At 38.6% G+C, this 24,168-nt stretch overlaps 1 protein-coding gene across 2 annotated transcripts; it reads right to left on the bottom strand.

The window, feature by feature from the left end:
- Nucleotides 1–48: 48 nt before the first annotated feature.
- On the bottom strand, nt 49–24,089 carry grm2b (glutamate receptor, metabotropic 2b). Of its 2 annotated transcripts, none has more exons than XM_079858151.1 (6): nt 23,445–24,089; nt 17,699–18,281; nt 5,953–6,790; nt 4,428–5,491; nt 1,190–1,370; nt 49–1,098 (listed from the first exon to the last, which is right to left on the bottom strand). In XM_079858151.1, the coding sequence occupies exons 2-6, from the start codon at nt 18,164–18,166 to the stop codon at nt 1,025–1,027; spliced, it is 2,625 nt and encodes an 874-aa protein (XP_079714277.1). In that variant the 5' UTR covers nt 18,167–18,281; nt 23,445–24,089; the 3' UTR covers nt 49–1,024. The 2 variants fall into 2 exon arrangements, with proteins under 2 accessions (XP_079714277.1, XP_079714276.1); XM_079858150.1 differs by having other exon boundaries at nt 23,658–24,089.
- Between the last annotated feature and the right edge of the window lie 79 nt (nt 24,090–24,168).

Genomic DNA, 24,168 nt, shown 5'->3' with positions numbered 1-24,168 from the left:
GTAGAGGAGTGGTGTGAGCCAAATGAAGACTTCACTGATTTATTTTTTAAAAAGAATTTATTTACATATATTACAAGTATAACACTGACTGGTTCACCAAAATTCACATTAAAACATCTGTATTGTTACCTACTTTTTTCCCCAAAACTGACAACTAAGAATTTAATGCAAGTTCAAAAAAGGGAAATACATAATATAGTTAGTTTTTTCCATCTTGCAATGACACCTAAACTAATCAATGAGGACCGAACGTGAGACTTTATACCACAGCACTAAAAAGACAAACTCATCTCCAAATGAAATTGGACTATTTTACCACCAAACTAAAACGAGAAATCGGTTACAGTCTCCCATTTACTGAGAATACAGCATCTAAAATCACATACCCTGGGGTACATAAAACAAATCATAATATATTTTGTGCAAGTCTCATTGGCGATCAAGGTCCTGTGGTTGTAGTAATCACGAGACTGAAACATTCGTTTATCATGCCTTTCCCCAACGACGACTCGCTGAAGTCCAACGAAATACAGTTATAAAGACTGAGAAATCAAAGTCTACTGTTAACATTACTTAAGACTAGTCAACATCTTTTGTAGTGTACATAAATAAAGGGCACATATGGCCAAGTCTAGTTTCTTCACCGTCATGTTTCTTCAAAACAACTTCCATTCTCTTGTCAAGTGGCTTTAAATTTACTAGACTAGCACATTGGCACATGGATTTATAATCACATTTACAATGGTCCTTGTCCTTCCAAAGCTCTTGATCATAAAGAATAGCTTTATAGTGTAACTGAAAGACAAAAACATGCTTGGTCAAGATAGAGGTGACCATGGGATCATTTGGGACACCATCAAGAATGATGCATAGGTGTCCAGGATAAGATCATGAGATAATCTGAGATTGACCCCAAATATTTGATTAGAGTATCAAATAAAGAGCACAAGTCTACGAAATTGCATTCAACTCCTGATTTTGATGATGTGACTTAAAATTGGCCCCATCTTGCTTAAATATGTCTTCACAACGATGATGTCGTAGAGTCCACCACTTCTCGCCCGTTACACACAGTTGGTACTATAGTAGAGGCTGAAGCTGTGGAAAAAGATATTACAATAAATTGGAATTGCAATAAAGGAAATGATCAATAACCATTAGCTGAAGCTTTAGGAGTAAATGTGGTTACCTTGTGAGTAGGTGGAGCTCGGTGCGGTGACTGCCGTGGAGAATCGGTTTTCTTTGGCCCTCAGAGTGGTCACATTCTTCTGCGGCTGGAAAAGGATGATGTGGATCTTGGGGGCGAAGAGGCAGCCGAGCACCACGGAGCCGCTCAGACTGACGGAGATGCACATGGTAGTGGTCTGCACCTGTACAGTGATCAACCGGATTTAACATGTTCAGATAAGTGTATCATTCAACCTGGCTCACAACAGTTTGTTACCATACACAATGAATGTCATGAACGCCAGCCTTGGTCAGATTTCAGTGCAAAATTAAAAGGAAAGAATATTTTATATTTTGCATGAACAAATAAAGACTAAAAATAGGCTTTATTTTCTTTAAGCAAAATATAATTTCCTAATTCTTGAATTTGAGGTTAAATAGGACTGTTTTTTGATTGAACTATGTTCTGTATTCATTGCCTGAAAAAGTTTTGTGTTAAAGTAGCTTTGTAAAGTGATGATTTAAGATAATACCCTAGCACTCTGATATTTACCATGGTACCAAGTGATTATTAAATCAATGTACCATTGTATTTATATTGGTACTTCAAAGAATGCAATGGAGAGATATTATCATAATATCATGTCCAAATAACATGAGGTAATACCAGATTAAAGGTGCTGTATGTAATATTTTTGGCTGAACGAACGCATACAAATATCATATGTTTGCAGATATTTAGGAAACATGTTAAGGTCACATACTCGTTTCTCTAAAAAAAAAAAAAACAATGCTAGAGCCATTCACCTTTGAAATGTGAGTTCCGGGTTGGAATGTCTGACTGCATCCGAAATCGTATACTTCCCTACTATATAGTAGGCGGAAAAAAGAAGAGGAGGCGAGAAGTACCTCGATGACCTACTACTTACAACGAGATACTAAAGTGTGCATATAATGGACACTTTACTATCCCATGAGGCCACGGGAGAGGATTTATGAATGGCAGTGAAGCGACGTAACTGACGCTGGAAGGTCACATGACAATGACAAAATGGCGAATGTAGTAGGTCCAGATTACATTCATACTACACATATTCATATTATATAGAACATACTTTTTTAGCGGTCGCGAAGTTATGACTTATTCAAAATAAGCACATACTCAGAGTATGCAATTTCAGATGCAGCCTCTGTTTTTGTTTTGGTCTGTGAAATCCCACCCAATAGTATTTCGACACCCCGGGGATGCCAGTTGGCGGAAAACACAGCATATTGCAACCATGGCAGCCAGCGAACTAACTGGGTCAGAGATTGCAGATTCTACCCGATCTAAAAAGCCTCGGCATCTATCTGAAAAGCTCTAAGACCAGGATAAATCAACTGATCAACTTGAGGCTTATCGCCCTCGTTCCTGTTGCATGTCCTCAATCTGGCAACCCGCATGTGCGTCGAGTCTGAGGAGGAGGGGCCGGGAAACAACTCTCCCAAATATTTTGAATTTGGACTGTAGTACCCATTTCAACCGCTAGCTGTCAATTTAACATACTGCACCTTTAATCATTTGTCTTAGTGTATGGCTGTACATATGTATGACCTGAACCATCTAATTAAGGTCTTACTAGGCATACTAGAAACTTCCAGGCAGGTGTGTTGAGTCAAGTTGGAGTTAAACTCTACAGGACAGTGGCCCTCCAGTAGCAGGATTGGAAACCCCTGGTGTATGACATCGAAGTACAGCGGGAGTGATACCTTTCGAATCAATCTCGAGGTACTTTGATGTCATACACGATTGGTCTGTGCAGCCTACTTCAAGTTGAAAACCTAAAGTCTTCAAGATTGCTTGAAAAGCATAGGCAGGTGTGTTGAACCAGGTTGTAAATAAACTTTACAGGACATTAGGTCTCCAGGAGCAGGATTGACGACCTCTGGTTTATTCAGACTGAGAACCTCCCAAGTCAAAAAATCTAACTATTATAGTGGTGAAATAAATCTTTTCCCTGACACTTAATCTTTAGGTATTGCCTCTTCTCTTCTTCCTCCAAAGGTTAACTGGCTGATACTACATAGCACTCCAGAACTGATATTGACAGCACCAAAATGATATAATTGTCTGGTATAATAACTGGTATAATTCTCTGTGGATTTGTGTTGTAAAACGATTTGCTGCTGCAGTGCAGGGATTGCCACTCTCAGCCAGGGGGCATTCTTGATGACCGTGTCTACAATGAAACTAACAGAGCTCTGACATCTCTCACCCCACAGCAATGAGAGTCCTGATAACATGCGACAGGCAGCCCTCATCCCTCAGATAGTGCTACTATATCGACTAGACATTCACATCACTGTATGTTTGAGCTGGCACACTGAGTTTGTCTGGTTATGAGAGCTGGAGGCCAGCTCTAAAAGTAATCTCCTGTTTGGTGTCATGACTTGCAGAAAACCTCAAGACTGAAATGAGTCTTGAGTTATGAGTTTTTGGCATATCTTTCGACTGCTTCTGTCTTCTGAAAAAAGCAAATTTCAAGGATGTTTTGCCATATGGTAATAGGGTATTCACTGAATAATATAATAAACTCAAATGTATTACATTTTACATTTACAGTTACATTTCAGCAGAAATCTGTTTGGGTCAATGTATGGAGGTTCATGAAGTATCTCCTCTTTAGCATAAGAATCAAAGACAATCTTGCATAGCCACTACTGGCATACATTCTGGTTAATTTTGCAGCTTATTCTGGCTAGGAACTGTGCACATAAACAGGATGTTAGATCATTGCTTTTTTTGTCTTTATGTGCCTTTTAGGAGCATGTCTATGTGAAATAAATCAGTGGTTCCCACCCCTAGTCATGGAGTATCTCCAACACAGCACATTGTCTCCCTAATGCAGGGTTCTTCAATTCTGCTTTTGTAGGTCAACTGTCCTGCAGAGTTTTAGCTACTGTACTACTGTAATCAAACACATCTGAATCACCTTATCAAGCTCTCCGGGATTACTAGAAACTTCCAGACGGGGGTGTTGGGGCAATTTAGAACTAAGGAGTAGGACTGGACACCCCTGCCCTAGTCAACACATGATTCAACTTATCAGTTCATAAATAGAGAGTCCAAAACCTGGGTGCATTAGATAAGGGAGACATCCAAAAAGTGTATTCTTGGGAGTACTCCAGAACCACAGTTGGGAACAACTGAAGTAGATGATATCACTACAATAAACTGGCATGTACCTTCAAACTTGTTTCTAACTATGTATCCTACTTACTCTGTAGTCACTGGCAGTGACGTAGAAGATGGGCTGGAAGGCCAGCCAGATGATGCAGGTGGTGTACATGGTGAAGCCGATGAACTTGGCCTCGTTGAAGTTCTCTGGACATTTCCTGGTCTTGAAGGCATAGAAGGTGCAGAGGATGATGAGGATGCAGTTGTAGGTGAGGGACACCAGCATGCTTGAGTCCAGGCTGTTGCATTTCAGAGTCACCACATCTCTTCGATCTGGACCCACCTCTTTCCTCACACCCGGTGCCTCTACCAGCAACCAGACAAGAGCAACCAACAGCTGGGCAGAGATCAGTATGGCACAGATTGCTACCTGAGAGGCAGGGCTGATGAAGCGTGGACGTTGGGCACTGTCTCTTGCCCCACCAAAGATCCGAGCAATCCTGTTGGTCTTCGTCAGCAAAGCCGAGTAGCAAACCGCAAAGGAGGAGCCAAGGCCAAGACGACGCAGGGTGCACACAAATGCCGAAGGTTTGGCAATGTAAATGAAGGTCATGGCATAGCAAAGGAGTACACCAAATAGCAGGATGTATGAAAGTTCTCGACCGCTAGCTTTCACCACCGGAGTGTCATTGTTCCGTAAGAAAATCACAGCCACAGCAAGCGTACACAGCATCCCCAGACAGGCAATGGTGACGGGTCCTACTGCCCATGCATCCGACCAGTGGATGTACTCCTCCGGAAGCTCATAGCACCCTGTGAGGTTAGCTAGGGGCCATTCTCCAAATCCACAGTCCACACAAGTAAATTCATCTAGGAGGTATTGGTGGGGTTGGCATGGGATGCAAATCCAACAACACACGTCCCCAGGTTGCATGCTTTTAGCTTCATTGGGTTGGCATGGGTCACTGCACTGAGATGTAGGAATTGCTCCACCTGCCCAAGGCACCAGACTGGTATTGAGCACTAAGCTCTGTGCCCAGTAGCCTACCTTCCGGTAGAAAAACTTGTTTTCCTCTTTGTGGTAGTGGAAGATGTTGTAGCGACCCAGGCAGTCACCTAATGAGGTGAACCGCACCACGTTCTCAGTGTCAGCAGGCCTAAAAGGGGCTGAAAAGGTTTAACAACATTACAGTACCTTTATTAAAGTCTGAATCCTGAAGCCATAGACTACATGCAACATTAATTCATTTCAAAATTTAATGTGCAATTCATCTCAATTCTGAAACTGATCTTAGTGATGTAATGTTAGCTAATCTCTCAAATTTATTTCTCAGCATTTAAACTGAAAGATTTAATCTGTTGAAACCACATCCAATAAATCAGTATATAGTTCATGGTCTGTCAAACTGATTATCCTGTCTGAGATAGCATTCTCTTGGAGGCCAGTTGAGAGCTCTCTGATAATTTGATAAAGCATGTGTGGCAAGTGAAATGAAGTCTTATTGGTTAGATCAATTTTTAGGTAGATAATTGAAGAACTGCTTCATTGATTGGGAGGAAATGTTCTATTGCAAAAAATAGGACTAAATGAAATAGAACTTGAAAGATCTCAACTGGTCGCTACTCACCATCAAACTTAGTCTTGAGAATAAACTCCCGGTAGAACCTCTTTCCATTGCCTGGCTTCATGGCGTCGCACACCTTTGTGGTATTGGGGCACACAGCTTGCCGCATGTTGTGCAGGGCATAGGCCATGGCATAGACTGCATTCACCACAAACATGATCTTTGATTCTGGCTTAAACGACCCATTCCTCAGGCTATTACTGGCGCAGCCGTGTTCATGTAGACGACAGCCAAACCTATGCTCCCAGAATTCCCTAAACCATGGGTTCCGTGTGTTCAATTCCGGTGTTAGCTTGGTGAAATAGTCTTCAAACTCCCTAATAGAGTATGAGGCAAGCTCAATGGTGAAAGCCCCATTAGCGGCCTTCTCGCTGCCATGAACTACGCTCTCCTGCGCTCCCCAGCCGTCGCTGGCCACCCAAATGAAGGTAGCGTTCATCCTGGCTGCGGCAGAGAGCAGTTCCCTTGCATCTTCACTTCTGGTGAAGAGAATCACCACTTTGGCATTGGCTTTTTGCTGAAGCGAACGAATAACATTTTCATAATTTCCTCTGTTTACTGAGCGGCTGACTTTCACTGAAGTTGCGATGCAGATTTGGCGTACTCTGGCTTCTTGTTGAAACGCATCGATACCCGTCTCACCGTAGTCACCCTCTGAGGCTACAGTGGAAACGTAGGTCCAGTTGAAGTACCGTATGATATCAGCTATGGCTTTAGCCTGATAGAAGTCTGGTGGGACAGTTCGGGCGAAATAATCATAACGGGATTTGTCGCTGAGCTTGGCACTAGTGGAAGCATAACTTATCTGTGGGATCTGGAAGAGTCTAAGAAGGTTTGCCACCTGCAAAGAAAGAAAAATAATTGATTATTAGGCAGTAATACTTTTTTATAATATAATTTTATGCAACCATTTTACCACACTTTGCATAGACCTAAGATTTCCATAATACGTAGCAAATGTAGCTTAAGTAGCTGTTTTATTAAAGGAATTAGGCACATTATCTACATTATTTTAACATCCATCCATTAATTATGTAAATTGTATAAATGTTAATCTTTTTTTAATTTCTGTTTACTGCCAGCTTTCTGTGGGTGGCAGTAGCACAATGGTAATTGCCTCAGACAAATAGCAATGGGTTTCCTGAATATGGGGTAATCTATAATGAGTCTAATTTACATAGAATGCGTTTTTGCTCTGAATAGAATAAAAGTCGCCTGTTTACAATAAATGTTAATATGGTTAAATGCTATTTCAGTGCATTTGTCAGGTTACAAGGGACTGTGGGCAGTTATGAAATAAGATGCAGGTTTTTCCAATAAAAAAAACATAGCGCAAAGCGCCCTTTATGTCACTGAAAATGTTTGTTTTTGCTGTTCAGTATCTACCATAAATTAAAAACCCCAGTTTCCCAATGAGTCAGTGACCCACAGATGCTCTTTGCAAACTTGGTAAGCGCAAGATGTCCCATAACATTCTTTTTAATGTGGGAGGGAGAAAGATACAGCTTTTACCTCTGTCCTGTTTTCCTATCTCCCTCATCTGAGCCTATCATTTCAGGCCATAGTTTCATGGGACTCAGAGAGACCTAATTCTGATCACGTAAGATAACTGTGCTAGCAGACAAAATTATAATGTTAGATATGGTGTAAGTTTTCCTCAGGCTATGACACCTTCAAAATCTGATTTGAGAGATATTTTTCCATTTACACTAAGAGTGTTGACAGAGGAAAGAGAAAATGTGCTATTTTTGCTACTTGAGAATATTGAAAAAATTTAGTTGAAAGTCACAGACCATGAAATCTTTAATTCTACTGTATTGTTAATTAACTAGCTATTATCACAAGAGGACGACAGAACATACAAGCCTGACTGTAAGATGGATAGCATGATTTAAATAATCACTCAAAATTTAACTAAATTATTTGGTTGTAGCTGTTGGGTTCAGCTCTCAGCTGACAGACATTAGAGCTGATGGGTGGTGAACGTACATGTCAGTTTCTGACAAGCACACTTAAATAGCTCAGTTTATTCAAGCCTGAGGGAGAGCAGACAGTCTGCAAAGAGGTGAAATTGAGAAAATCGAATTCATTTAGACAAGTGCAATCCGCCACAGAGGAAGAACGCTAGTTTGGCATCTCACCTCTGCTAAATTTGACAATTGTCAGGCTAAATCATAATCAAATTGAGAAAGAAATTCTTAAATTATACTTACATTAAATTAGGAATTGGCAAACCACCCATTAGAAAAGTAGAAGAAAAATCAGGATTTAAATGAGCTGTGTTGTTAATATGTGTGAGCTGTCTGGAAATCAAACGCATTCGTCAACACCTCTTAAGCGTCACTGGCCACTGCTTCTCAGCTTTAGAAGCTCGAGCAGATGTTGATATTCCAGTTGCGTATCAACACATTCATTTTTTTTTTCAGAAAACAGAAATGGCCACAATGCCGCTGAAGCATTTGACAGGGACCACATGAGCTGACTCTAGTGTGTGTACTGTTACCCTACCCAGACAGCGGAACATGGAAATATAGACCTCGCTGCATTTCCCATTCTAAGAGGAGTTTTTTTGCTGCAAATCATAATAGCATAACATTAAAGTTCCAGTGAGGCTCTAAAAAGCAGCGTGACATTGTCATTGCACCTGAAAGTGCGATTTCAGTCAGTCTAAAACAAAACTTGTCATTGAAGAAAGGATCCCAAGACATACAGAGGCCAGTGCATCATATAGAGATGAGCTTCTTTCTGCTTGAGCCAGTAAGCAACATCTGAGCATGACCCAGAACAACCCAACAACCATCTAGAACCCTGGTTCTAAACCAGGAGGCGTATTATGACCTAAAAGTATTTTAAAGCTGCAGTCGGCAAGTCTGGCAGATTGGGTCGACTTAGCCAAACTTTTGAATGTTTACAACTCTCATGCCCCTCCCCCACTACCAGCGAGCACCCTCCCATCGAGATCGTGCTCGTCAGTGCGTGTACAACAGATTTTCTGTGAACGCGTCCGTCTCTTCAGCATCGATCAACACCATGGACTCGGAGGTAGGCTGCCCTGGCTAATCTACCCATAGATAGCAATAACCGAGGAATTGGAAGCTTGTTAGTAGATTTTCTCTCCGCCATCACACTTTGTACAATCTTCAGGCGAACTTCAGGCGTGTCGTGTGCATGTGATATTGTAACGTGCGCGAGGGAGGGGGGATCTGTGGCGTGTGCACGAACTGTGATTGACAGTCAGATCTCACACTAGAGCCCTGCATTTCAGCCCGAGCCCGACGGGCCCCGACTTTTTTACGCCCCTAGGGCCGGGCTTCGGGCCAATTTTCACGTCATAGTTCACATGCGGGCCGGGCCTCGGGCCTTTTTTGAGTTATCCTTCTTTTTATATTTTTAGACATTAATAAAAAAAAATATGAGAAGTTGACGTCGACGATAGAAAAACAAACATAGAAAGACATTTAATAACCTCATAACTTTCATAATCTTATAATTATTTACACTGACATATGATTGACATGACAGTCGCACGCACGCACGCGCACACACAAGTGGTTTCCCGTCAGCGGAACCAACGATTCACCTAATGTGAAAATAATGGAGAATATTAAGAGAAAAATCGCGAGTGATAGAAGAGAGGACTGGGTTAAAATCTTCCACTGTGGATGCTATTCTTTTTCTCCACGATGCTCTGTAAGAGACTATTCTAACTTTTCGTTTGATTGGACTTTATTTTCGTTTAACTGTTGGAAACTTCTGATGTTTTTTGTTTTTCGTTCGATTGGACTTTATTTTCGTTTAACTGTTGGAAACTTCTGATGTTTTTTGTTTTTCGTTCGATTGGACTTTATTTTCGTTTAACTGTTGGAAACTACTGGAAAAAAGAATGGCCATGTTTTGTGGTGCATTTTTAAGGTAAGATAACCTGCAAGTTTGTTTTTGATTTATTTTATTTAATTTGTTTAGATTGACTATTGCTCATTTCGTTTGCGAGCGCTGTTGCGAGCAGCCTGAGCCTGCCTCAGTATTTTTTTAAAAAATTACTCACTGTGGTTTAATAAATAAACATTAAACTAACTGTCTGTGTGATATGCTTGAAGTGTTTTACATCTATGGATTTTATTGTAGCTAAGTAAAGTATTAGCGTTGATTTGAGAGGCTAAATTGATCAAACATGTTTTACTCGCTGTTGGCTGGGCTTGCTTGGTCGTCTTTTTTTTTTTTTTTTTTAAATGCTCCCAACATTTGTCTAAATTAGCTTAATAAAGAAATGAAAAGAAAAGAAACATAACTAACAAAACGGACATATTTTAATGGCAGTCTGCCGCTGTGAAAAAAAAAAAAAAAAAAAAAAAAAAAAAAAAAAAAAGGGCTCAGGTCGGACTCGGGCTGATAATTCTGATGAGCTGTCGGACACGGGTCGGGCTAGGGCCTGAGCGTCTCGGGCCAGGGCCGGGCTCGGGCCTAGATTTGAGGCCCGTGCAGGGCTCTATCTCACACCCCCCTGCGCTGATTGGACCTGATGAAGCGGGAGCGGTGGAATTTTGCAAAACAAATAACACGCTCCAGGTGGAGTTAGAAGCTCGGGGTTTTTTCTAAAACCACCTTATTTATGTTGTTCTGTCGGATTATAGTGTCGATTTCACTGAATATGATCAAAATAATGTTGCCGACGGCAGCTTTAAATAAGACAAAAAAGCATGCACCCTCAGCAACTATCTATTTTAAGATACAGGGTTCCCAGTGTTATAGAAAACCTGGATATATAAAGGAATTTCTAGACCTGGAAAGATCAAGGAAATTAGTAAATTCTTAAAAAGCCATGTCATTGTTTTTTTCAGTTTTTCTGGTTATGTCAAGTGCTTTTTGTTAGTAATATATATATATATATATATATATATATATATATATATATATATATTTTTTTTTTTTTTTTTTTTTTTTTTTTACAAAAGTACATTTATTGGTCACATTTATTGAAACTTTTGGAATCAAGAAACTTTTTTTTACTTATTTTTAAATAAAGTTTGAAAATGAGCAGCATAAGTACAAGAAATCTCTTGAATATTGTCTCTGAGAATGGGGGGGCCTCGGATTCAAAAAAGCTGAGAACCACTGACCTAGCAACACATTAGCAACCACCCTGAACACCCTAGCAATTATCTAGTAATATCTTGGCAACAAAACACCTTAGTAACTGCATAGCAACCCCCTGGCAAAAAAAAAAAAAAACACACTGGGAGGAGCATTGTGGTTGCAAGTTTTCCAGAGGCAAATAACTCTCACAATTTCATCAGAAAATTCAATCCATAATTTAGTTGTTCCTGACTTGTAATTCTTAGTGTTAACATGAAACGGATGATAATCCAATCTTTGTGCAGTTCTCATCTTATTTAAAAACGTTTTTCAAAGGCTGGTCAAAAACAAAGCTTCATCTGTTCTAGCAGTTAGAGAGGGTTGTGAAAGAATGATTAAGTGTCTGACCCTGTCCTGAATGTGAGCTGCACACCCAAATGAAAGGCTAAACAGGGTCAAGTGATGCTCTGTGACAGCAAAACCCCTTTTCAAGCTTTCCCAGCCTCCAAACATCACAACACCATCTGTTTTTTCCCAGGACACTTCTTCACCAAGTGCTACTGAGCCAAACGGTGTCTTCACTCTCTGTTAAGAGCTAGAGAATTGCAAATGACTAAACATGACAAACAAATAAACAAGGTATGCATAGTGGTTTGAAATATTGGAGTGCTAATTCTAATTTAGTTTTAATTCTCTTTAATTACGTGGGAAATGCAAATGACTTGGCATTTATATGGCATTAATTAGGAGTGTTATTTGTCTGTTGTTTTGGCATCCCAAGAACACCACATGCAGTTCCAACCTATTAACATTTTCAGTGTCTCAGACCACAGTGGAGATCTCCATATGAGTGACCTTGAGACACACACACCCACTCCATTATTACATACAGAAACACTAACGAACAGTGACTCCTGGCAAACAACTTCTTCACCTTAAGAGACTTGCAAGCATGAAATAGTCAGACAATACTTGCTCTTAATCCCACACAGCACCTGAGGATATTTTGTCGCATTTTTTATGCATGTCATTATTATTTATAATTGTGTGCTAACACACACACATTTTGTGCTAAAGAAACATGATAATATATTCCGTCACCTTGTGCGGGAGAGAAAATGTGCTGGCGATGAAAGGAGCATGTTGGCTATTGATTGGTTGGCATTATCAAATGCATTCCTCAATAACTCTCCAAATGTCTCGCATATACAAAATCTCTGCCTTTTTAATGAGTGCATTCTGACATGAAAACATTCGATTCAGATTTTCTAGTAAGTTAACTAGAGCAAAAGCACCGTAAATGTGGCCCATTTGACATTTTACAAGTCATTCTTAAGTCATATGCCAACAACACTCTTTCCATCTATTGTTCATTTCATGAGCTACAATTAATCAACGATACCAACAGCCACTGTCTCACTCCTACAACTCCAAAGACTGAGCAATTTTGGTAGCCAAAATGCTACTATAAAAGTCTGAAGTATTTGGTGTTTACTTCACAACTGAACGTCTGTGTATGTTATGTGTTTGCTGACTGTACAGTATGTTGATTTGAGGTGTAAATTTAATACACATGGCTCATTGAAATATGAAAGTCTCTGGTTCCTTAATTCCTTATGCAGCATCAAAGGTGTTTTAAAAGCAGGTGTTACAAACTCATTAAAGCATGCTTGGGAGTTTCCATTGCATTTATACCATTTTGACCAGCAGGTGCCAATTGTTTTGGAAAAGCTTTGTTTCTCGCATCACAAATCATATGACGTCAAAAGACTTGGAATATAGCACATAAGCCATATGGACTACTTTCATGACACATTTATGATGCCTTTTTGTCATTTCAGAACTTATTTTTGCTTTGGAGCTGTGTCATAGACAAAAGAAAATCAAATGAATTTGAAATGGCACGAAGGTGATTACATTTTTTTATATATTTCTTTTAATAATGAAAGAAAAAACAAGCCACATTTTCCATGATGTTTGCTTGTAATGATGTGCGTTATGAATATGAATTTAACCATGAGATAATTAAGCTATCAAGAATGATGTGCGTTGTGAGTTGTTAAACCATGACGATTTTGTTTATTCCCTCTCTAGGGACCTGTCACTCATGAAATTAGCGGGATAGTCTGCCAATCTCATCGCCACCACCCACTCCAGCACTCGATATAGCTCTGCCTCCCGCCACCATTACCCACACACACACATAAAGCTTTGTACCATCAACCGATGAATGGTAATATGTCAGCCCTGATTCCGTCTCACAATCCAGATGGCAATGGGTGAAAAACAGGTGTGAGAAAACCAGCGAGGACATGTGCTACCCTGTGTGTTATCTCCTTTATATTCATGTTCAGTCGTGTCATGCTTCTTTGGGTTCCCTGCCAAGAGTGTCTCTCATTTACCACTGGGTGAACGAGCTCCAGGCTGCCTGAAGACCCCTCGAAGCTCTTCCACCCCAGTGCTGGACAGGTGGCATGGGCTTTGGCAGGCTTGTCATGGCCTTGTTGTCCAGCACAGTTGGAAGAGCTCCTCTGAGACCTTCAATTGCTGTCGCTGGCTGTGACATCCTTCCCACAAACCTGAAATGTTTGTGTATTTCTCTCCACAATATACTGTGTACATACATGAATAATTTCTTGGTACATTATAAAGCATAGTTAAAATATTTTTTACTTATTTCAGGTTTCTCTGAAATGCCATATGATTAGCCACTTTGGGACCACAGGAAAATTGATTTCCAACACTGATTTGCTCATGGCACCACAGGAATGTGCACTGTGGTTACTATTGAAGGTTTGGGACAGTGACATCAAAGGCACCAGACAAAAATATCATGATTTTATGGTTTTCAATAAGAACTGGCAAATAAAAGTTTAACTTCTGTTGTGCTTATTGTTGCTGTTGTTATTATTTCAATTTAGCTTTATTTTTATTTCAGTTTTAGTTTCATAAATTCTACGGAAGCCCTGAAACGCAATGTGAAAAGAAAAAAATCTCCGTAAAAAAATAAATAAAAAAAAATCTAAAATTACGAGAATAAAGTCGAAATATTTCGATTTCAATAATTTATTTTAATAATTAAAGACAATTTTAAATAATTTCAGTTCACAATAACAATGCTTACTAGAATGATGTTTTAAAGGGATAGTTCACCCAAAAATGAAAATTCTGTCAGTAATTACTCACCCTCATGTTGTTCCAACCCCGTAAGACCTTCATTCATCTTCGGAACACAAATTAAGATATTTTTGATTAAATCTGAGAGTTGTCTAACTCCATAGGCTTCTAAGGGACTAAAACTTGCTGGCCCAGAAAAGGTATTAAAGAGATCGTTAATATAGTCCAAGTGACTCCAGTGGCTCAATCTTAAGTTTATCAAGCGACGAGAATACTTTTTGTGCGCAAAAACAAACAAAAATAACGACTTTATTCCACTTTTCATTTCCTTCTCTCTGGGCCTCGGGTCTTTTCACGTAGTGTTTAAGCGTAGCGCGTCTGTGTTGCACGTCACCACGTATCACACATGACCAGCGTCGGCCAATAGTGAGCCTACGTGGTGACGTGCAACACAGACACGCTACGCTTAAACACTACGTGAAAAGACCCGAGGCCCAGAGAGAAGGAAATGAAAAGTGGAATAAAGTCGTTATTTTTGTTTGTTTTTGCACACAAAAAGTATTCTCGTCGCTTTATAAACTTAAGATCGAGCCACTGGAGTCACTTGGACTATATTAACGATGTCTTTAATACATTTTCTGGGCCAGCAAGTTTCAGTCCCTTAGAAGCCTATGGAGTTAGACAACTCTCAGATTTAATCAAAAATATCTGAATTTGTGTTCCGAAGATGAACGAAGGTCTTACGGGATTGGAACAACATGAGGGGGAGTAATTTCTGACAGAATTTTCATTTTTGGGTGAACTATCCCTTTAAAGGTGCACTTCACCGCTGGCAAAATGGGCTTTCAATAAAACTTGGCTGTCTATACAATAGAAAGGTGATTTTTTTTTTTAAATCGGTGCTACCTGAGAAAACAGAGAAAAAAGGTGGTTGTCTTGCCTTTTGCCAAAAAGATAGGAAAACTTCAACACCCATAATGCACTGGGCATGTTACTGTCCAAGGCCACTCCCACTAGTCTGCTATGGATACGCTTACCAGAGTCAAATACAGTTTTGCTTTAGAAGGAAATACTTCTTAGCAAACTTTTAGTCCTAATGATGTCGACTTTTCTCAGGTGGAAGAATTCAAACAGTAAACGTTTAGTGGGAGTGAGTTACTTTAGGTTTCCAGTGAAGCATCCAGCACGTTGTAGGCAGCGACTAAAGGCTGCAAAGAATCATAAATACGGAGAGAACGCCATGATGGAAAATCTGAAAAACCTCTGTGTTTGTAGTCAACATTTCAAACTGGATGACCACGAACAGTGTTTTAGGCCAAACAAAGAGGAAAAACTGAAAGAAACTGCTATTCTGTCAGTTCCGCCCAACAAAACGCTATAAAACGGTAAGAAAGCTGTTGCCATAATGTTCCATTTTTACTATAATGCTGTAGTTAAATCAGGATAAACCTGATAAACCCTTACAATAACTGTTCTGTTAATAACCCTCTGTCGATTCGACTGTCCGTGGGCAGGGAAACAAAAATGCGCAAGTATAATCTGTAGTTTCCACGAAAGCCCTGCGTCATCAGGCTGAATTTTGCTGACAAATAAATGTGAATTTCTTGGTCCAGGTAATACAGAGAGCGAGTAAACATTGTTAATTTACTCATACTATCGGCAACGTAACGTTTAAGTTCTGAACATTCAGTATGTTCTCATATTATGTTGAACTCTTTTATCAATAACTCTTTTATCAGGTAAAATTAAATTTCTCATTAAATGACCCTCAACATTTGGCATTCATCTTACTAAGAGCTGAAGTTGAGCTTAGATCAGGACCATCTGTCTCCAACGTGTGTACCGTGGTTAGCAATGTAAATTCCAGCACAGCTGATGTACCAATTAAGCCACGATTCCAACCATATAAAACGAGCGTAGGGCAATTAGCGCTCAGTTGTCTCATGCTAATCACAGCCTAAAGGCAGAGAACCGTAATTAACAAGCTGTAGATTCACAGTCTCTGGGCGCTTTGCTCAGGAGGAGGTCAGTCTGTACAGAGGAAGCTATTGTGCTGACAGAGATATGGGCGGATGTATATGTTGCTTGGGTTTGATAGGGAGGAGTTGAGTGTAATGTAACAAAAAGAGACGTGGTCAGAAGTACTTCCTCAGTATGTTATGCTTACTGCTATGATAACACTTTCTGATCGTATTTCATAACCCTATCTATGTGTGAGAATGCAAATAAACATTTGGAAAGTTGAGAAACTATATTAATGATAGTCTGAGATTATTTGGACAAAATGTTTTTGCAGGGGCGTACCAACCACTTTTCAAAGTTCAGTGAACTCAATTTTTTTGTAAGAGTCATGCCACTGTGCAAAAATAAAATTGCAACCGGTTGCATAAAACAAGATTTTAAGACCAATCAGAAGCCTTTGTTTACTTTGGTAGTGGATTGAACACATGCACAAGAAGTAATCTACCATTGCTATGTCTACTTGCCTTTTAACCACTGAGGGATTGTTACATCATCTAATTAATATTCATGAGCCAAATCATTTAAATAATATCATTGTTTTTGCTTTTTTTTTTTGCGATATGGTTTGAATGTGCTTAATGAACATACAATGGTCCTAAAAACAGGTTTTATTTCTTTTTGCAAAATATAATTTCTTTGAGTTTTTTAGGGTGAAATTTACTGGAAATGTTCTTGATGGGTTTCATGCGGAAAAAAAAAAACGCTAAACCCTCCATTTTTATTTTTGTTAGCTAATACTAAAACTATAAAAAACATTTTATATTAATTTAAATAAAATAAAGATAAAATATAATATAATAAACATTTCAGCTACTTGGCAACATTTCTTATTTCACTTAGTTTAAGTTGAAGTACTAAAATAACTAAACCTAAAAATTTAAATATAAAAATAACATTTTATTCAAAAATATTAACAAAAACTGTAATCGTATATCAATGATACTAAATTAACACTGTACCCTTTCATAATCCATTAAAAATCATATCTCTTAAAAAACGGAATTAATACATTTTTTGATAATCTTGGCTCATTTGCAAAGTTTGGCTCACATACTATAAACTTTTATTGGTAACACTTTACAACAAGGTTCATTAGTTATCATTACTTAATGTATTAACTATCATGAACTAACAATGAGCAATACATTTGTTACAGTATTTATTAATCTTTGTTAATGTTACTTAATAAAAATCCAGCTGTTCATTGTTTGTTCGAGTTAGTTCATGGTGAATTAACTAATGTTAACAAATACAACCTTTGATTTTGATAATGCATTAGTAAATGTTGAAATTAATATTAACTAAGATTAATTAATGCTGTAGTTCATGTTAACTATAATGTTAACTAATGAACCTTATTGTAAAGTGTTACCCATTTATTCAATTTGTTTTGTATCTCTTCCGGGTCAAAAAGGACCCGAATGCATTATGAAGGAGGTCAAGGAGTCAAAACCTACTGACTGATCTTGTAATCTAGATTTCTTTTTTAAGAAAGATGTTGCATAGTGGGTTTAGATTGATGTACGTTCTACCGTACCTGTATAGAAACATCACTATATGATCCTCCAATCACTCCAGAAATGGCCAGAGGCAATTCATCCGGCACAGGATTCGACCCATCTGGACAGATGAAGCCTGGCTGATGCACTTTCGTGAGAGAAGCCCTCACGAACTCCAGCGACTGCTCTAGTGCATACGTGTCTTTAGAGCAGGTGTCCAGTATATGGGCTCCCAGCTTCAAGCCGGGCAGGATTCGGTTGTCCTGGTTAATTTCGTCCAGCGCCAGCAACATGGCCTCCAGCCTCTGGATCCCGCGCTCTTCGTTTATCTTACCGCAATCCTCCATCCCTTCGCCCTTCTCGTGCACAGGGAACAGCCCTCCGATCACCAGGTCTCCATCCATGATGATCTCCCGCTTTGATCCGGCCAGGGGTGGGGTGTACCTGGGGCTGGTCTGGGCCAGAGGAATTAACAGGAACAGGAAGATGTGCGTAACCCGAGCCATGTCAGGGTTTATGAGCGGTGAAGAACCCTTATAACTACCCTGTGTGGTTTACTTGGCTGAAATATGTACTAAGTCTGTCGCTGATTGTAGACACATCTCGATATCTCCTCAGCACCTGAAAAATAGATATGAATATCATTGACTTGTTGACTTTCCAACTTATAATGCAAAATAAACAACACTGAGAATGGAAAACGTTGTTTTTACATGATTAACACATCTGATAACAGAAGCATATAATGCACAGTGTCACATATTACATAAGAAATTGAATTTTGATAAGGTTTTGTGGTTGCAGTGAGGAGGCGGGCATGTCTAGATAGTTATTCATCCTGATTGAACTCAACGTTTCAGAGGTGAGGCTCTGTTTTCTAGCTTCATTAATTCAGACACATCAATAACTCCCAGTGACTCCGTAATTTTCTCAAGGTGTCAAAGGTGATGGATATCATCTTTTAGGTTATGAAAAATTACAACCTGAGGCAAGAGGATGAAAAAAATGAAACGATAAATAATTTCAGCTGATAGGAAAGTCTTTCGCAACTATATATCACACAGACTGAGCTTTCAGCTCTATTCAGAGATGCCAGGATATCTCCATTGTGTCTACCACACAGTTGTGTTTTTCTTGCAGTACACATTTTTCAGATGCTTTTAAAAGCCTTTTCTACACTGCTTTGGGCTATAGTTCTCCTGTTTTGTTTGTTTTATTGATGTTTGGCATTACCTATACTCTCTCTCGTCTTTCATTGAACTTATTTTAATCCTCAAAAAAAAAGAGAAGTGAGATGTAAATATAAAATGATCTTTGTATCTCGTATGTGTGCTAAAAAAGGGTGTTCAAATTCGACTCTTGATTAACAAGTTTCCTTGTCTCAAAAATGCTTCCTCAACACCCAAATTTCTCATGAAATACAAAACCCACCATCAAGGTCCATTCTTCGGTAAAGGATTTGAACTGGTGAGTTGACTGGTGCTCTCTTATATTATATGTTAATGACATTAATTAGGCGGCATTTACAAGGCAGAGATCTGAAACCATACAGCTGTGCACAATTTCAATTTGCGATTAATAGATTTCACATCTGGAAGAGAGGCGTACGCACGTTTTTGCCCGTAAGTTCATTCTCTGAATCACACGTACGCACATTTGAGAAATGACGTAAGATCAAATGTAGGACGGTTTCTAAACATTTTAAAGGACATTTTAAAAATGAGGCCAGAGGTCTTGATACGACTCCGGTTCATCATTCCATGTATTTCTATGGGATTTTTTTTTTTTTATTATTACGTTTCATCATTCGTCAGGTAAAAAAAAAAAGTATGTCAGATTGCTTTGAAGAGTAACAGCAAGCACATCTCTCTTCAACAAGCGACACAATTTGAGCACAAATGGTTCAGGATCAGTTACGGGCCAAATTTGAATTGTTAGGGTTAATGGTTTTGAACTATTCTGAGGAAAAGTGTCTTAGTCAGCATCTAATTATAAAGTCTAACATATGTTTCTCTGAAAAGGTTTTTCTTTTCTTTTTTCCAATTTCTCTGATTGTCATTTTTGTAAACGAGTCACTAGTAAGTTTACCCTCTTCTAATTGCAAGATATAAAGTATAGTGTCAGTTATAAACAATACAGTATATATGTGTAAACTGGACACTGTACCACTTTATTGTCTTAGAAATGCAGATGAATATGGTTATTTGAATGTGGGGAGATGTTCCTCTGAGCCTCTGGAAACAGGGCAGCTTCACCTCTAACTTTTCAAAAACACCATATGAGTTTTAATTTAATAATTTTATAAATCATGTATATTCATGGTGTTTCCCCTCCCTGCTGGGGTAATGAGGAAACATCTTGTTTATTAGGTTTCTTTTCCTTAACTTCTGTTACCATGGAAACAAGAAAAAGTGGGTGGGTTGGGGTGGCAAGGCGGTGTGATAAAGATATATACTGTATATTCTAATTAATATGAGATCTGTTATCATAGGTGCATTAAATTGAGAGATAGAGTTAAATCTTTGTAACGTCGGGAAAAAACTTGGTAAAATTTCATTGTACGAATCCTGACCTCAAAGTGTGTCCAGAAAAAAAAAAAATACAATTGGTCAAATCAGAAAAATAATGTATCTTTAATTTATCTCTAAAAAGTATCTCTCTAGATGTTATCTTCTATTTTCTAAAACAACATGCCTTTGATTGACACAAGGGTCATGTTTATTGTTGCACGGATCAAGTACAAAATAGGGCTCATTAAAAAGTTAAAAATACCTTTTAAACAAATGGTCAGTGAAAAGAGATGCTTAAACTTAAAAGATTTTTGATTGTCAATCTCAGGAGGTCAAGCAAACTATTGTATACTACTAACTATTACCTTTTTATTTTCTATTCATTTTCAGTGAGGTCTGTTGTTTATCTACATACAGTTTTAAACCCTGATTTGTGTGGTTTTGTTCATTTCTATGAAGACAAAAATAACAAATTACAAATAAATAAATATGCAAGCATGGTTTCTATGCCAGAATCATAACAAGGCTACAAATTTAGCCTTCATTAATCTGTGATTCAGAAGGAGCTGGCTGGTTTGGGACCAAATGTGGGTTTGTAGATATTGATTGACAAATATATTTTTGTTTTTGAAATTATGTTTGATCTTTTTTTTTTTTTCATGCAATGAAAACATTTGGTGACAGGGTTAACTGATGGCATTGCAAATTTTCTTATAAAGTCATTAGTTATCAATTTGATACCTCAATTTTAGGTGTGTTCTTTGACTATAAAAAGAGTACTGGCGACTCTCACTCCCCAAACAAAACATGAAGGGTTATAGCTATAGGTCAAGGGTTTCTAAACTTCACCAACAGCAGCAGGAGCAGTTGACCAAAACTACAAAAACATTTAAATAACATTAAAAACTAATCATGGCTTTTTTATGTTCTCTGGAACAGATGGAAGCAACAGGCACCCTCTGTTCGCTGGACAAGAGAAAAGAGTCAGGGTAATGGACCAGTCCATGGTAATAAACTGAGGTCTGGACATTAGTGCAGTAGTAAAACCACAGTAGTCTCACTTGAATAATAAACATTCACAAATGTCAACTTATTTTTTAATGTCAACAGCAGTCTTTGACACTTAGACTGTTCACTGAAGAGTTACTGAGAGGAGGATCATTACTGTGCTCTTGAATGAGACACTTCAACCAAGGTTGAACCAGGGGCAATCAGTGCACTATAAATCACAATGGAAGGAAAGCATGAACAAAATGACAAGCAATCAAGATATCGTAGTGAGAAATCTTTACACAATATATATATATATCGATATCCAGGTCTACAGTCCAACAAATCTGAATACTCAGATGTGACGATGATATCAAGCTAGTTTAATATAATGAAATTAATGATCACATCAGTATATAAATCTTTATGAGAACCTACATTTTTCTTAATGACACATAATAAAATGATAAATAATAACGTTCACATCTGATGGGTGAATAAACCTTTTCCATCAGATTGCGGCGTGATAATTATGATTAATGGGCTTAATTTCATTGCATTTTTTTTTTCAGTGTGATTAAAGAGCGGACCACATGGATCCCATCTCTAACCTTTTGGCCATTCAAATCTATAGATAAAATTCCAAGTAACCAAGGGAAGCCACAATGAATATATATGCTGTGAGAATGTATGTGTATGAATGTATATGCGTATGAATGCTTGAATTCAGAGCTTGTGGGAGAATTAGTTCCCTTGATCCTCTTGTTTTGGCAGAATTTATGTGTATACTCGGAGACCAGATGGGATTTTACCAGTCTGGGCTCACCATCAGCTTGACTGCTGATAAGTATAAAGTATAAATTATTTAATACCTGACATATATCAGTAAAAATATTACATTTCTAAAATATTATTGTTCCCACACAAGGACCTTAAATATATGGTCCTATTTCTTTTTTATAAGACACACTTTGGTTTCATTGATAATTTCTGGAGCACAGCCAGACCAGTTGAATGGCTCGGTAAGGTTGCCAAGGACGAAAGCATTCACAGACATGGAGCAAATTAACTATGAGATGTTTATCTCAGCACGTCCAATCAGCTTTTCTCTATGGGTTGCTATGGATGCTTTACACTATTCAGATCCAAAGTGTCAGCGGGTGAACAGAACAAGGGTGTTGAGTTTTGCAAGAAGTTTCCTCCTCAACAGGAAAATGGCATGTTAATGGCCAGATTGTGAAATCTGAAAGTTGCTCCAAGGTAAAATGATGCTACTCATATGGCCAAGCGTGATGTGCGGCCAGTGACAACAGTTATGAATATTTGTATGTGTTATGGCTTAATCTGGCGTCAACAAAACCCAAATTAGAGAATTCATCAAACTGAGTCATTGCAATTGCATTGTTGTTTTTTAAAGTTGTATGATAATTATAATGTTTTGGCTTCACTGACTTTAAACAGTTTAAATGCTTGCTTGACATAATTAATGCACTTAATTAAAGGAAGCACATAAGCACAATTATGAAATGCTTCAACAAGTCTGAAAAGCCTGAAAATGTTTTTGCCCAGTCTGGGCAACATCTGTCTGAAATATTAAACACAAATACGTAGTCTGGGTTACAGAACACCTTTGATATAATTCTTGAACCAATTTGAAATAGGTTGACGTCTTATTATTTATTTTTAGACATTTATAGTATAAAATAAACAATTATTTCTCTACTAAATATGCAATTATCTCGAAGCCAAAATATGACAAAAGAAGAAAAGCAATCAGTTGCAAACCTAAAACATTTTTTTCCAGGACTGTTTGCATAAAGTATAATGTTTCCATTCAGCGGTGCACTGATCCACACATTTCTTCGTAATGCGTTTCTGTCAGAGGTAAAGTTGATTAGAGAGTTGAGCGTGTCAGTTTGTCAATCACATTTCCTTTGTGTTCAAATATCAAGTGCACTTGTAGTCAACAAAGGATCAACATCTCAATGACATTCAAACGCAAGCCTGTCCTGTTTGTATTCGATCACACGACAGGTTTGTGCTCAAGAAATGCCAAAGCATCCGTGCACGCGCGCGATAAGGCAATTCTCCGGCACTTTGTCATGCTCTCATTATTGCTGCATGTAATTAATTGTTCCCTATAATAAATACTTCATATGTGGTGGTATTCACAGCCAGTCTGATATTTCCGTCATGCAAATGATTTTAAAATTGACCAAAGTATGCGCAAATGCATGCAAGTGCATGCAAATGTTGCGCGTAAATAAAATGCATGCTTGCTTACCAGTGAAGAATTGATCTGGCAGAAATTCAACACCTTGTGCAACTTGTTTCAAGAATGCAAAGTTGAATTTGCTTTGGAATTGGTGAGAAATCAGCTTCCATTCATGATGTTCCCACAGGTGCAGGTGTTTGATGTGTTTGGATCTGTCCTCGGTGCTGAAACAAAGACCTGATGAAGCGCAGAAGGTGATGATGAGGAGGAGGAAGATCTTACCTGTGCACAGCGTAATTCACTCGCAATGATGAATGCCTTCTCATTAAAAGCAACGTGCACCACAAACACCTTCTTCAGACCAGCTAAGTCCACTTAATGGTCAGTTCGGCGCTTTCTCCTCAGTCTCAGGGTTTTGTGAGAGCGCAAGAATTCAGTCCACACACCTGCCATCGTGAGAGGTTTAATAAACTCAAACTAAATCTCCACGGATCCATGGTTCGGTCACGATTTTCCAAACGTCTTTTACTGAAACTTGAGACGATTTTTATTGAACAATATTGCCCAGATATATTAAGTGGCGCCTCAGTAACAAATGTTTGGTCCCCCTACGATTTGGTCTTTTAATTTCAAATAAAGGATGTTGGTGTTCAGGGTTCGAGCTTCATGCATTCGTGAGGTTCGGGTGAAACACCAACCCCTGCGCCCCCTCCGTCTATGCTACCCTCTCTCTCTCTCTCTCTCTCTCTCTCTCTCTCTCTCTCTCTCTCTCTCTCTCTCTCTCTCTCTCTCT

This window comes from Squalius cephalus, assembly GCF_949319135.1.
Source record: "Squalius cephalus genome assembly, chromosome: 22".
Lineage (NCBI taxonomy): Eukaryota > Metazoa > Chordata > Actinopteri > Cypriniformes > Leuciscidae > Squalius > Squalius cephalus.
Note: the sequence above shows the minus strand (reverse complement) of the source record. Positions and strands in the feature narration are given on the sequence as shown.

Excerpts from the sequence above, each read along its gene's own strand:
- grm2b (XM_079858151.1), bottom strand. The coding sequence starts at position 18,166 with ATGGCTCGGGTTACGCACATCTTCCTGTTCCTGTTAATTCCTCTGGCC. Across the intron at positions 5,492-5,952 it reads TCTCAAGACTAAGTTTGATG|CCCCTTTTAGGCCTGCTGAC; the intron begins GTGAGTAGCGAC and ends AAACCTTTTCAG. Across the intron at positions 1,371-4,427 it reads TCACTGCCAGTGACTACAGA|GTGCAGACCACTACCATGTG; the intron begins GTAAGTAGGATA and ends ATCACTGTACAG.